This window comes from Aulostomus chinensis, chromosome 2 (genome assembly GCF_037954235.1).
Source record: "Aulostomus chinensis isolate RoL2024-O1b breed Wild chromosome 2, RoL_Achi_v1.0, whole genome shotgun sequence".
Taxonomy (NCBI): Eukaryota; Metazoa; Chordata; class Actinopteri; order Syngnathiformes; family Aulostomidae; genus Aulostomus; species Aulostomus chinensis.
Genome location: NC_141321.1, coordinates 33,426,900 through 33,440,749, shown reverse-complemented (window position 1 = coordinate 33,440,749; position 13,850 = coordinate 33,426,900). Strand labels below are relative to the sequence as shown.

Here is a 13,850-nt window from a genome sequence, read left to right as displayed (position 1 = left end):
TAGTTCATGGGCACAACATTAAAACTCGTCAAAAATATAAAATAAGGGATTGTATACTAATTTAGGAAATTAATTATTTTGTAGCTTAAAAATATTGAGAGAAAAAGTTACATCTGTTTGTTGACAAACTATATTTTTATCTTTCTCTGGCATCTTTGTTATAAAAGAACTGTTGTTGCTATTTTATTCTTACAAATGTACTAAAACCCAGCACTGGTGATTAGTGAAGTGTAGCGGTATGGTGCTCCCCAGGTATTTTAATAATAATAATAATAATTATTATTATTATTATTATTATTATTATTATTATTATTATTATTATTATAAAGATAATGATAACTAAAGACCATAACAGACTCAAATTTTAAAATAAGCCAGCGCTAGATTATTAGACGATAATGATATATTTTAAAACATAATTGGCGGCTTGTTTCACGCAACGGATCCAGGTTGCATTTTATCACCAGGTGTCGATGGCGTGTTAGTCAGGGGACTTGAGAAGAAACGTCCATTATTGCTCCTCCAGGAAGACGATAAAACATGCTTTTGTTTAGTCATGCGACGCACCGCAGACCGCAGCAGCGTCACATGACGCCTCCGCGGAGCGGTAGCAGCGGCGGTTGTTTACAGGTGCTGATGCGCTCCCGTCCAGCGGTGTCATCCGGCTGTCAAACCCACCGAGCAGGAGGCTGCCACCGCAGGTAAGACCGGGACTTAGCATTCCATCCAAGCGAGGCCAGTTTCTCCCCCCCAGCGGGGGTGATATTCGTGTTTTCTCAGAGGAGGAGGAGGTGTACAGAAGCCGGACAAAAGGGAAGTGGCGTTTAATTGTAGCCGCGGCAAGCTAACCGCAGCTAGCGGACATGACACCGGAGGTGAGCGGCTCTCACATTCAAAATGAAAGCCACAATTTTAAACTCTTTGCTTTGCGTAATTCAATATTGTAAATTAATGTCAACAGATAAGTGGACGAGTCTTCCTCTGGGTGACGTCACGGTCTGTAGCGGGTCAGAACAAAGAACTAGCTAACATAAATCAAGCTAGCGTTTCCTGACACACTCCCAAGATGCTAGCAAGTTTTGGGAAAAGCCACGACAAAGTGGTGCCGAAAGCACGATTATGACCGCTTTAAATTGTATGTTAACAGCAAAAAGAGAAAAGAAAATGATTTCACACTTGCTGTTGCAAACATACAAATTTAGCTATTGTCCTTCTGTCATATGGAGCTCTGCTTTTAACTTCCCCCTACCGACAATATTGAAGTTTTATTCTCTATACGTGTATAACTGGTGTCACATCTTCATTAAAATCTGTTTGAGGTGAGAAAACGTGCACCCCCCCCCCCTCCCTTAAATACGAACTCTCCAGACACATGCTACCTTTTATTTTGAAATCCCATACGGAAGTGAAGTAGTGTAGTTGAATGTGACTTTGTACGGGTTCTTTGAAGAAGATGTTTGATTTCGTATAATCTCGCTTAACATGTACTGGCAACCCCCCACACGTGTAGTATCAGTTAATATCAGTAAATATGCAGATTCGTCCCGATGTGAACCGGCTCATCCCGGGTTGCCTCAGACTCGGGGAGGCAGGTGTTCATTGCCGGCTGTTTGTCTGTAACTTGACTCAAACCTCAGGCTCTGACTGACCCCAGATCTGAACATGTGCATTGAGATGAACATTCAGGAAACATCAACCCTGACGGAGAGCTTTGCTGTCACTGCTGCTTGGGCCCAAAGAGATTTTTCCCATCTTCCTAACATTAAATATTCCACATGCATGGATGCCTATTGATACAACAAATGCAGGGCTGAAATTTATGATTATTTTCAGTGAAATTGGTGTTTATGTTCACGAGTCATAAATAGACAAATCTTAATCTATGAAATTTGAAAAATCTGCACATTCAAGGTGTTTTTTTCAGTCTTGATTGGAATCAGCAAGTATCAGACGTTTTTGCTTGGAAAGGAGAGAAATAATCGTCATCGTTTCATTTTCCCTGGATAGGTTACCTGTTGCAGCTCCGTAAAGATGCCCGCCTGTGACAAATTTGCGTTTGTTTGATGACATGGAGGCTTCAGAGCGTGGCGATTATTCGAGCTGAACACATTCAGTCATAATTCAATTGCAAATTTCGCCCACTGAGGTTTTAAAGGCACAACACTTGTTAAAGGCCAATGATGTGTTAAAATATAATTCTAGAGTAAATGTTGCGGCGCTGCGTCCTGCCTGCACGTCGTCTTCTACAGACCTTAGAAGAAAATCTGTGTTTGATACAGAAACCCAGAAAAATTGCACCTTCATCATTTTGATGAGTTTTACTTGTAGGGTGAAAACAAAAAAATGACAATTCAGAACGCTGGGAGTCCAAACTGTGGGGGAAAAAAATGTCACTGGCAAGATTTTGTGTGTGTGTGTGTGTGTGTGTGTGTGTGTGTGTGTGTGTGAATACAGGATGTTTTGTGGACTCTACAGTGTACAGGTGGGTTGTTCGGTCATTCCGTCCAGGAGCTCTGTTTTGTTTACCTGGCCATGGCTACTCCCACTCAATGAGTTTCGAACTAGTTTTTAAAATGGCACCCAGTCACGATCAATGGTTGTTCAATTCACCGATTGGCCTATCAGCAGAGAGAGGGGTTCCCCCGGTGAGTCGCGTGTGATTTCCGTCTGTTCTCCCAAAGATATTCATCACGCTTGTTGCTTTCTTCCTTCCTATGTGGTCCTGACTGAATATGTGTAACGTGCAGCATTTACAGTTGGTTCTGGAGTAAATAAAGTGATCAGGTGAACAAAAGCTTCAGTTTGGCAGTCAGGAATTGAAAGGTTCACAAAACCTAAAAAAAACAAACAAGCAAATAAAAACCCCACATCAAAGGTGGTGATGCGACCGCGTGAGAGAGGCAAGAAACAGAGCTGCTAAACTGATTTGAGTTCTGTTCTTGAATGGACAGAGGTGTGTGTGTGTGTGTGTGTGTGTGTGTGTGGTTGGCTGTGACTCATCTCTCCTCTGGGTCCTGCGACGGTGTCCGGTGGCGATGCCTGGATCTCTGCTCCTGGTGCAGGCAGCTCCTCTGATGGCGCTCTCTCGCCCTCTTGGCTGGTTCAGCTCTATTCTAGTTTGTGTATGAGTGAAACAGTGTGTGTGTGTGTGTGTGTGTGTGTGAACTGTGAGGGGCTGTGGGTTTGAGGGAATGTTTTTATTCTTTTATGTAAAGTACTATGAGTTGCATGAAATGTATAAAAAGCATTTTATAGAGAAAGTTTGATTGATTTTTCTGTGAGAGGCCAGCCAGCCTTTAACCATTTACTAGGGACTAAACTTTGCCGTGTGCCAAATTCAAACCTGGACTTCAAAAAAAAAAAAAAAAAGCTGTGTGAAGCTGACAGAAGCAGCAACCAGTGGAGAAGTCAACAGAAGAAAGATTTTGTGCTTTTCTTTGTCGGCCATCATGGCAAACTGAAGCTGCTGGAGCGAGGCTGACCTCCACCTTATCGAATATCACGTCGCTTCACTCGAGTTTGACATTGAAGCTCGCCGCGAGACGACAGCACAAGTTGAACTGTCGGCAAAACAATGACTGGTGTGTTTTTTTTTTTTCCAGTTGGGTATTGAAGTGGATTCAGGGCCAACGTTGATTCACTTCGCCCGAAGGTTATTTGGCAGTGGGGGTGGAGGTGGGAGGGTTTCTGTCTGAAGTGTGAACCTGTGAAATGCCGCAACAATGATGATGTGTGATGTGGCTGATATGTTTCTTTATGCCGAGACAAAATGTGTGTCAGAATCCCAGTCTGGATGAAGTATATGGTACTGTGGAGATCTCCCGCCTGCTGACGCTGTGTGCTACGGATCTCTGCAAACTACTTGATACAAAGCTCATTATTCCTCCTAATTATTGTGAATTAGTCCCAGGTCCAAGGCCAGGATGCAGCCCTGCTGGGAATCCTTGTCATTTTAACTCCAAATAATTCATTGGAATCCATGATAACTGATGCGAGTTTAGGGACCTCTGGCAGTTTGGCAGCAAAGGCTGGCAGAAGTTGTTGTTGTGGTAACAGCGCCATTTTATGAATCAAAAAGTCTTTCGGTGATCAGGCTCTCGCGTCACATGTTCTGTCTGTTTCCTAGTGGCTCTGCCTGCTACCTTTGATGTGTCGGAGCTTGAATAGCAGTCATGACTCTGGCTCAGTGTCTGTCCTTGTGTTGGACAGGTTGTTCCACAGGTTCCCAGAGAGGGACCACAGCCGGTCCTCAGTTCCCTGTGGTTCAGCCCCGAACCGCCGTCCCCCCTGCCACGGCCGACCTGGAAGACTCGAAGATGATGAATGGCAGCCCCTCCTCCCAGGACATGGAGCCACCCAAGGAGAGCATGCAGCTGAAGAAGGAGATCTCGCTGCTCAATGGCATCAGCCTGATCGTGGGGAACATGATTGGCTCGGGCATCTTCGTCTCCCCCAAGGGAGTCCTGATCTACAGCGCCTCTTACGGGCTGTCGCTGGTCATTTGGGCCATCGGAGGCATGTTCTCTGTGGTGGGGGCCCTCTGCTACGCTGAGCTGGGCACCACTATCACTAAATCAGGGGCGTCTTATGCCTACATCCTGGAGTCCTTTGGTGGCTTCATCGCCTTCATTCGTCTGTGGACGTCTCTGCTGATCATCGAGCCCACCAGCCAGGCGGTCATAGCCATCACATTCGCCAATTACCTGGTGCAGCCACTCTTCCCGACATGTGAACCCCCCTACGCGGCAGCCAGACTCATCGCTGCTGCATGTATATGTAAGTGTCTCTGAGGGCGGGCCCCCCGGCGCTCACTGTGCCTATAGGACACCCATGCAGCCTTCCTCTCTCCGCAGGCCTGCTGACATTCATCAACTCCGCCTACGTGAAGTGGGGCACCCGCGTGCAGGACATTTTCACCTACGCCAAGGTGGCAGCCCTCATCGTCATCATCGTCACCGGCATCGTCAAACTGTGCCAGGGTGAGTGATGCTGCTTACACATGGTTCCTTCATAACTGTTGCAGGTGCCGTGGGGGAACTTCTGCTGACTCAGACGACTATCAGTTCCTCTAAATGATGCTAGAAAAGTTTATCTACAGACCTGAACCGTCGCATCACTGGTGGGCAGACGCCTCTCGTCCTGAACCCAGCCAAGTTCTCCTGGTAACGAGACACTCAGGTGCTCCATGTAGACGAGAGCAACTGAAGACAATGAAAACAGGAGCAAGTCATTTCAGTCTCTCACGCTCCTCGGTGGACTCGTCACTCACATCCAGCTCCACACTGTGAGAAGGAGGTGTCTTCACACAAGGGTGGAGGTTCGGAACAAATTGATCGTAGATCTGAATGGCTCAAACTGAGGTCTGCGGACGGGTAAACCTGTTCCTCGTCAGTGGGAAATGTCTGTCAGTTCCATTTCTGAAGCTGGCAGCTGTTTTCTAATGGAATCTCTATAATGAACCGGTATATTGTTGTTCTTCCCCTCAGGAGATACAAGAGAGCGAACTGAGAGAGTGAATATTCCATTCTTACATTCAGCAGGTGGACAGACACCAAACAAAACATCGTCATTGTTAAAACGTGATGGCGTCAGTGCTGAGTGGGTTTCTGTTGATCTTCAACTGTTGTTTCTCCAACAGGTTACACCACGAACTTTGAAGCGGCCTTCCAGGGATCTTCCAGAGACCCTGGGGACATAGCGCTGGCGCTCTACTCCGCCCTCTTCTCCTACTCCGGCTGGGACACCCTCAACTTCGTCACTGAGGAGATCAAAAACCCTGAAAGGTTTCCTTCCTTTGAACTAGAAAGGATCTTAAAGTTAGAAGACCTGATGTCAGTCGTCCTGGTGATAACCGTCCTCCCCGTGTTACAGGAACCTGCCTCTGGCCATCGCCATCTCAATGCCCATCGTCACCATCATCTACATCCTCGCCAATGTGGCCTACTACGCCGTTCTGGACATGAGTGCCATACTGGCCAGCGACGCTGTGGCCGTGGTGAGAACACAATGGAAGACCACCGTCACTACAGGATCAAAGGCCTTTCTTCAGCTGTATGATAATGAGGGGGCGTGTCTTGCCTGATGTATTTATGATTATGGCCGTGGTAGTCCTCTGTACACGAGAACATAGGAATGGAGAAGTGTGTGTGTGTGTGTGTGTGTGAGAGAGAGAGGGAGAGAGAGGAGTGTGTGTATGTATGTGAGAGGGATGAAATTGTGGTTGTTTACCCGTTTGTGTGTCCGATCCAGACGTTTGCTGATCACACTCTGGGCGTGATGAGCTGGACCATCCCCATCGCCGTGGCTCTGTCCTGCTACGGAGGTCTCAACGCCTCCATCATAGCTGCATCCAGGTAGAACCCTCCTGGTGCTGTGTGAAGACCCTCCCCTCAGGTGTTTGCCTGCAGTAGAAGATCAGCAGACATTCTCCTGCTTGCTGTGTCCAGGTTGTTCTTCGTGGGTTCTCGTGAGGGTCACCTTCCAGACGCCCTGTCCATGATCCACATACAGAGATTCACTCCCATCCCTGCGCTGCTCTTCAATGTACCTCCACACCTCGTGTTAAATACATGATCACTTTTTGTAGTCCTGCATCCTCACGAATCTTCTCTTCATCTAGCTGGCTTGTAGTTGCTCTACGTTTATATACGTTTTCATTTGTATCTGCTGTTCTAACGCTGTGAAACACTGCGTGTTTTTCTAAATCGGTCTGACTTGTAGTGCGTCATGTCGCTGATCTACCTGACGGTGGAGGACATCTTCCAGCTCATCAACTACTACAGCTTCAGCTACTGGTTCTTCATGGGTTTGTCCATCGCCGGGCAGATCTACCTCCGCTGGAAGGAGCCGGACCGACACAGACCTCTCAAGGTGAAACCAGCCGCCTTGCTGGAGAAGGAACCAGAAGAGCAGAGCAGCAGTTTTCACACTCCTACGCTGGTGTATGATTGTAGTAATTGTAGTACTTATATTTATAAGGATTCAGTGTTTTGGGGCTACTTCCACCCGGGACTGCACAGAACCCCTCTCATGGCTTCTTTATTTATTTACAGTCAGTGGTTCGAAACACAATGGAAACAAATCAGATCATCATCACATTGACAAGAATGAAACTGCAGGCACTGCTTTGTTTCATGAGGGTGCTTCAATTGCACTATGAAGTATAAAAACCTAGAAATACTGATTGTGTGGCCCGAGCCCCAATTATATCAGAGAAATGACCTCATTCATGGAGACGTGATGTCTGGATTCTCTCTCTCTGCAGCTGTCCTTGTTGTACCCGGTGGTCTTCTGTCTATGCACCATCTTCCTGGTGGCTGTGCCGCTCTACAGCGACACTGTCAACTCTTTGATTGGCATCGCCATCGCCCTGTCAGGGATACCCGTCTACTTCCTCGGCGTCCATCTCCCCGAGTACAAACGACCGCCCATCATCGCCAAGCTGCTGCGTGAGTTTTTAGCTCAAATCAAAGTGTTCATGGATTCCTGAGCGTACGGCTGGTACGGTAAGCTGTTGTTGATGGTGTCATGTCTGTATTGTTTTAAACTCTAAGCTAATATCATCCATGTTTGGGTGTATCTGACGCACCCAAGCAAACGCACTCAGCCAAGCGAGGAGAAATCTCTGTGCTGACACGTTGTCTGTTCCTGCAGGGTCTCTGACTCGCTTCACCCAGTACTCCTGCTACTGCGTCCTGACAGAGCTGGACAAGAGCGAATAGCAGCTCAGACACTCCATTACCCAGCAGCCCCTGCAGCTCAGTCACCAGGGACCAGATAAAGGGATTCTTCTGTGAGGACAAAGGAATGTTTTTTTAGTACTGTTGGAGCTTTAAGAAGTTGTTTACCACTCAGACGATGCTGCCACTCACCTGCAGTTCACGCTGGGAATCAGCAACAATGATGCAGTACTGTTCCACTCCATGCTGTCAGTCTTCACTCTTTGACACGATGTACTGTGTTATTCTGCCGCTAACAGACATGGTTAGAGATATATACTTATTAGTAGTATTATATGGACTAAAGTCATTTGGCCTGAATAAGGAATAAAATGCAATAAATGATCAGGTTAGGGATGTCCTCCAGGAGAATGGGTTTAGTCCATAAAATCGAGTTTAATCAAAACATCATCAGAGCCTTATGACATGAGTGGGGTTGGGGGAGGGGGTTCGTGAAGAAAGTTTTACGCGATCGACAGCCTTAAACTTCAACCAATCAGGGAGCACTTCCTCTTCACGGCGACCAATCGGTTGTCTCTTGGTCCAGTCTGTTGTTTTGGTCTGCTGCTGTGTGATGATGTCATCTTTGTGCCATCTTCTGGTTTTCTTCTTCGTTCTCATTGCCACGTTTGAACCTGAGATTATTTTTGAGACCATTTCAAGAACTGACAGATGTGATTTGATTGTTTGAGTTCGTCGTCATCGTCATCACCACTACTGGTCCAGTCCAGAGCATCAGTCGAACTGTTCACTGCCATGTCAGCAGGCGTTCAGGCGAAGGTGGAAACTGTTTGCTGATGTTTTTATTTATAAATCTGAGTTCATTTGCATGTCGTCCGCCCCAGATGTTCAGTGGCGTTCGGGATTACGCAAATGCCAACAGATGTTCAGCAACACTGGCTGAGTCTGTGACTTCACTGCTACTCAGAAACCCAGAAAAAAAAATTCAAGGAAAACAAAGAGTCAAAGGTACAAAAGTATCAGAAAACTCTACTAATATATAATATTCTAGTGTACATCAAGTATTCCATTTTTCTTTTCTACCAGAAACACAAAATGGCTGACAGTGATGAGTTCTGTAAACATTTCCATGGTAACGGTGCCCTCAGTCACTGGTTAAGAGTTCACGCAGTCATGACCAACTGTGGAATTTGGAAATGGTCATTTTCAAGGCCTGGAAAAGTTTTTGAAATATTTATCATGGAAATGTATTAAAAATACATGTATTAAATATACGTATACCTGCATGTTGGAGGAAGTTTACTTCAAAGCCTGACAGGAAAATCTGTTCAGGTGATAAAACTCATTTACTATTGGCTCCATGTTCAATGAATCAAACCTTTAAATTATCGCTGGTCGGTTCTGATATGAATGGATAACCTCCAGATCCTGAGTTGTCAATCAGTCCAGAACCACCTGAAGGTCTGAGACCCGGAGCCCAGCGTCTCCCACACCAGCACACCTGGTCCACCTGCGGACCCTGCAGCTTGGTTCTCTGGGCCCTTCACTGCTGCAGGGCTCAAATGAAGCAGTCGGACTGTAATCATGCAGGAATAAATGACCATGTTTTACATTTATTTTGAAAGCTTTTTTTTATACACATCTACATATTTACAGTCTTTAATTCAACAAGCATTCAAGAGAAACAGCTTCCAAAGGTGGGGGAGAGGGGGGTTCCTGGACCAAAAAAAAACACACACACACACACACCCCCACACACATCGCTTTAAAATTAGGCAAAAGTCTAAGACACACCGACTGTATGGACACACACTACCATGCACAAAATGCAAACACCCTAAACTGCAGCCGCGGGCGGCCGAGACGTCTCACAACAGAAGTGTTAACAGCACAAAGCGTACGAGGTGCATCACACTAATGTGCAACATTTCTACCACACATCCACATAGAGGAAACACCCACACACAAATTCACTCCACCACAGATTAAAAAAAAAACAAACGGCTGGAAATGACATCTACTCCCGCGTCTGTGTAGGTGAGAGGGGGCGGGGCTTCCACTCATGATGGGTTTGCAGGGATCTAAATGCTTTGTAGTTGACTAATTTATTTTGGCACGTAAAACACGAGGGAATGTTGGAATTCATTCTGATATCTGAGTGCTACACGTTGAGATTTCAGAATCAGGTGCGGCTCCCACCGTCCTCGTCTCTCGCCCACACAGACGCCTGAGCAGTAACGAGGGTATGACAGGTCATCTGTTCAGGAAACGATCAATCAGAATCGTATCTGGTCCCATCTTCGTCGTCGTCTTCATCTTCACCACGCAGCACTTCCCTCTGGTAGCGCTCCCAGCTCCTGCGGCTGTACGAGTGCTCCTCCTCCCAGTAACCTAAACACACACACACACACACACACACACACGTTAGCAGCACAACACCATCATGGTCCGGCTTAGATGATACTCAGGTGGACGTGTCAACCTGTCCACCGGGTCTCCCAGGGCGAACAACAGAGTTCAGAGTTGAAGATGGCCGCCACCGTCATGTCTGGGACCGGGACTACACCCGACATGGAAGTCCTTTATTCCAACTGTACTTAACCATGCAGTTTACATTCATCCTGTCCTGTGTCTTGGACCACACTTAGGCGGCTTAATGGGTTCCATTGATGCTATTTGAGTCAACCTATAACTAATTCAAACCAAATCAATGGTAGTAGAGTTGCTATTGCCCTCAGCCAGCGACTCTGTTCACTCTGGCATGCTGCTTGATCAAAGCGTGTTCATCCACTTACAAGAACAACCAATGGTTTCATGATCTGGACTGAAGGGAGGACTGCTTGATCGTGGCTGCACCAGTTCATGTGACGTTGGCGACTGAGTGTACAAAGAAATCAGACGTACCACCGTAGCGCTCCTCCCGGTCGCTGTCGCTGCCGCTCTCCTCGTCAGGGTAGTCATTCCTCCAGTTACCCTCCTCATTCTCATCATCCTCGTCTTCATACACCTCCTCTTCGTGAACTACAAGCTCGGGCACCTGAGATTAAAACCAACCCATTAATCTGCAAGTCTTGTTGTCACGCTAGAAAGATTACCGCCATAAATGAGCTCTGGAGCAAATATGGCCGACATTCTTGAGGCTCTGGGCTAACCGCTTCCCTGGGACACCTCAACTATGAGAGTGACGTTATTTATAATTATTATTCAATGTTAATTTTAAACTACAGCAACTAATAAAAAAGGTAACCACAAACTGACTATTTTAATCTGGTCAACATTAGCGGGACGTTTTTCATTTCAATGGTTTATATTCAAGGCTGCTGAATGCAGAACAGTGGCAGCCTGAGGACAGGAAGCACAGAAGCTGCCAATGCTTGCATATCATTTAAAAAAGTTCCTTGTGAACATCAAACGCAAATTCCTAACACATCATCATGTCTACTCTGGGCTTCAGCCATTAATTCATTCACTCACTCACTCTGAAGTCAGCACTCATTCATCTGTCCGTCCATCCATCCACACACACCAGTTCTCCCTCATCAGCGTAGGCCCTGACAGAGAGGATGTCCTGGATCCACCCGGGTGTTTCCTGGTAGTAAAGATCGTAGACGTAGTCGTCGTCGTGCTCCCGCCTCTCCTCCGGCGCCGGGTCTCCAGATATGCTCAGACGCTCCCGCAACATCTTTGTGTTGTTGCACAGAATCACGTCGGGCTCGGAGGACGCCGCCTGCAGCAGAAGAAGAGCGAGAGGAGGAGTCAGTAGTGATGCGGATGTTCTAGCAAAGCCAAGTGAGGAAACGTAACAGATTCAACACAACAACACCGCCATTAAATCTGACGCTGAAATCAAAACCATTTGAAGGTAGAATTCCCATGGTGAGTTGACATTGTTACACCAGTTGCTTCAAAGTCTGGTTTTATTTTTGGTCAATCCCAGGGGGCGGGGCTGCAAATAAAACCCACGAGCCACTCGGGACATGCATGTTAACCAGTTAGCCAGCTATTAAGACTTGACGAGGTCACAGGGTAAAAATTTGTATCACAATGAGACACGACGGAGGCCAGGACCCTCTTCCTGCCTCTAAACCAGGAGACCAGCTGTCTACTATGAGGAGGACCGATGTGACCAGCGGAGGACATTTTACTCATTACCCAATTCATGCCAGACACTGCTGGGCCACGACAGAAAAAAGGGACCCAATCGCGACATACATACAAGACAGAAACACACAAACCAGGAGACAACAACCACACCAGCAGAACCTGAGCATGTTAACGCTGGGCGAGAAAACGCAACAGATTAAACGCTGCCAGTCGTAGCTGCAGCTGCGTGGAGGACGGACGTGATCAGAGTCGCAGTCAGAGCACAACACCACCGCGCCTGTGGGGTATCAGGCTGTAGCGCCCTCTGCATGTGAGGGTGCAGTGTGCATCTTCACTTCTGTTCATGTGTGTATACGTCGGGAGGACGAGGTGGGGGGTAATCACCGCTCTACCTGATAAATCATCACGCCACATCCTTCTACCCAGGAGATCTCAGCTTCGATGCTGGAGTTTATGGAGGCGCTCGGTGTTAGAAGTTCCTCCAATCACAGCTGCAGGTGTCCTGACAAAACCCAGTCAACCATTCAGCAACAATCCCATTCAACTCACCTTGCCAGCAGGCTTGTCTTGGTCTTCCTCGTGTACCAGATCCACCACCTGGATCTCACCAAGACCCCAACATTTGTCCTGGACTTTCCCATTTTCCCCCACACACTCAGAAGCCTCTGTCTGGGGGCTCAGAGCCTCGGCAGGGCTCGCCAGGCCTGTACGGTGGCTAGAGAGTATTCTGTAGCGTTCCTCCCTCCGGGTGCTCCACTTTGTGCTACGCAGGTCCCCAATGATCCGTTGTGAACTGGCAGCAGAGGGGCGCAACGCATGGGCCATGCGAGGCCGAGTCAGGGCCTGTCGAACCTGCGTCTGAACCGGAGCATCCTAGTGTGAAGAAAACAGGTGAGACTTCCAGTGACATTTGAACTCTTTATTCATAGAAATAATCCTGGATTGCTTAACAATCTTAAAACCTATACTATAACAGATAAATGAGCCAAGACTTTGATTGGATTTGTTCAGCAAGTGAAACTGAGCTCTTAGTTGGTGTGTGGTCGTCAACTCAAATGGTCCAGTTAGCTGCGACACAGCATTTAAGATCAATCTGGTTTGTTAAACCATTCATTTAACAGAAACACATCACCGAGGAGGCCTTCATAGTTATGACCAGCAAACTGGACATGTTGGTTTTCAGGTGCCACAACATAACAAATTTCATTTTGGATGACGTCAACTTATATCAATGGCCTGAACGTACGTAGCAAGAACGTGCAACATCAACAGTATTGGCTAACGATTTAAAAGGCTAAGTCCTGTTTTTCCTCTGTTTGGCAAACGGCGATGACGAGCCAGAGCGCTGTGTGCTAACAACAGTTAGCACTCGGCGCGTTTGACTACAAAAACAGAATCCACTTCAGTTTGTATAGCTCAGAATGTTATCAGCTAGTCAGTTTTGTTAGATGGTTGAATTATAAAACACCGCCAGCTGCGCTAAAGAACGTTAGAATGTTAGCCAGGAGCGCCAACTAGCCAAAACCGTGGCCGCGGTAGCGGGCCTCTTACCTGTGTCGCTACGGTGGCCACGAGTTTGAAGACAGAGTTTTCCACCTCGGCTTCACTGGGCTCCGGGACGGTCTCACCCGCGCTCGGGGAGGTCTCCGGTCGGATACGCTTGCATGCCAGCAGCAGAGCATCCGCGGGGTCGGTCCCCCGTTTTCGCTTAACCCGCAGGATTGTTGTGTTTGGATCCATGTTTTGCTTCGGTCTGGGTCGATCTAGCTAGTCTGGCATGAGACGTTGTGACAAGATATACGTGCCCGGATCTCGCGAGAACTTCTACCTCTTCATCGTTCACAAGTGGTTGACAACCAGCATGTAAACGTTCTACTGCCACCTAAAGGACTGGAGTATAGCTCGGTAGATGGATTGGCAGAAAAAATACAAGCAAATGAGAGAAAATGAAATGAAATACAATGTAAATAATAATAATAATTATTCCTTGCATTTCAATAGAGCTTTTGCACCGGCCCAGAAAAATAGAGCGTTCATTAGTGCTTTATGAGTGATTAAAGAAACAGG

General features: G+C 47.0%; 2 protein-coding genes across 4 annotated transcripts; one reads left to right on the top strand and one right to left on the bottom strand.

The window, feature by feature from the left end:
• The first annotated feature begins 569 nt into the window (after positions 1-569).
• On the top strand, positions 570-9,311 carry slc7a6 (solute carrier family 7 member 6). Of its 3 annotated transcripts, none has more exons than XM_086190657.1 (10): positions 570-701; positions 4,210-4,776; positions 4,854-4,979; positions 5,639-5,783; positions 5,872-5,995; positions 6,250-6,353; positions 6,447-6,543; positions 6,721-6,870; positions 7,265-7,448; positions 7,654-9,311. In XM_086190657.1, exons 2-10 carry the CDS (start codon positions 4,317-4,319, stop codon positions 7,719-7,721), a joined length of 1,458 nt encoding a protein of 485 aa, XP_086046783.1. In that variant the 5' UTR covers positions 570-701; positions 4,210-4,316; the 3' UTR covers positions 7,722-9,311. The 3 variants fall into 3 exon arrangements, with proteins under 3 accessions (XP_086046783.1, XP_086046785.1, XP_086046784.1); XM_086190659.1 differs by having other exon boundaries at positions 609-701; positions 4,222-4,776; XM_086190658.1 differs by lacking the exon at positions 570-701 and adding an exon at positions 727-875.
• slc7a6os (solute carrier family 7 member 6 opposite strand) lies at positions 9,265-13,604 on the bottom strand. Its single transcript, XM_086190660.1, has 5 exons — positions 13,335-13,604; positions 12,333-12,656; positions 11,206-11,406; positions 10,584-10,716; positions 9,265-10,070 (listed from the first exon to the last, which is right to left on the bottom strand). Exons 1-5 carry the CDS (start codon positions 13,521-13,523, stop codon positions 9,952-9,954), a joined length of 966 nt encoding a protein of 321 aa, XP_086046786.1. The 5' UTR covers positions 13,524-13,604; the 3' UTR covers positions 9,265-9,951.
• Between the last annotated feature and the right edge of the window lie 246 nt (positions 13,605-13,850).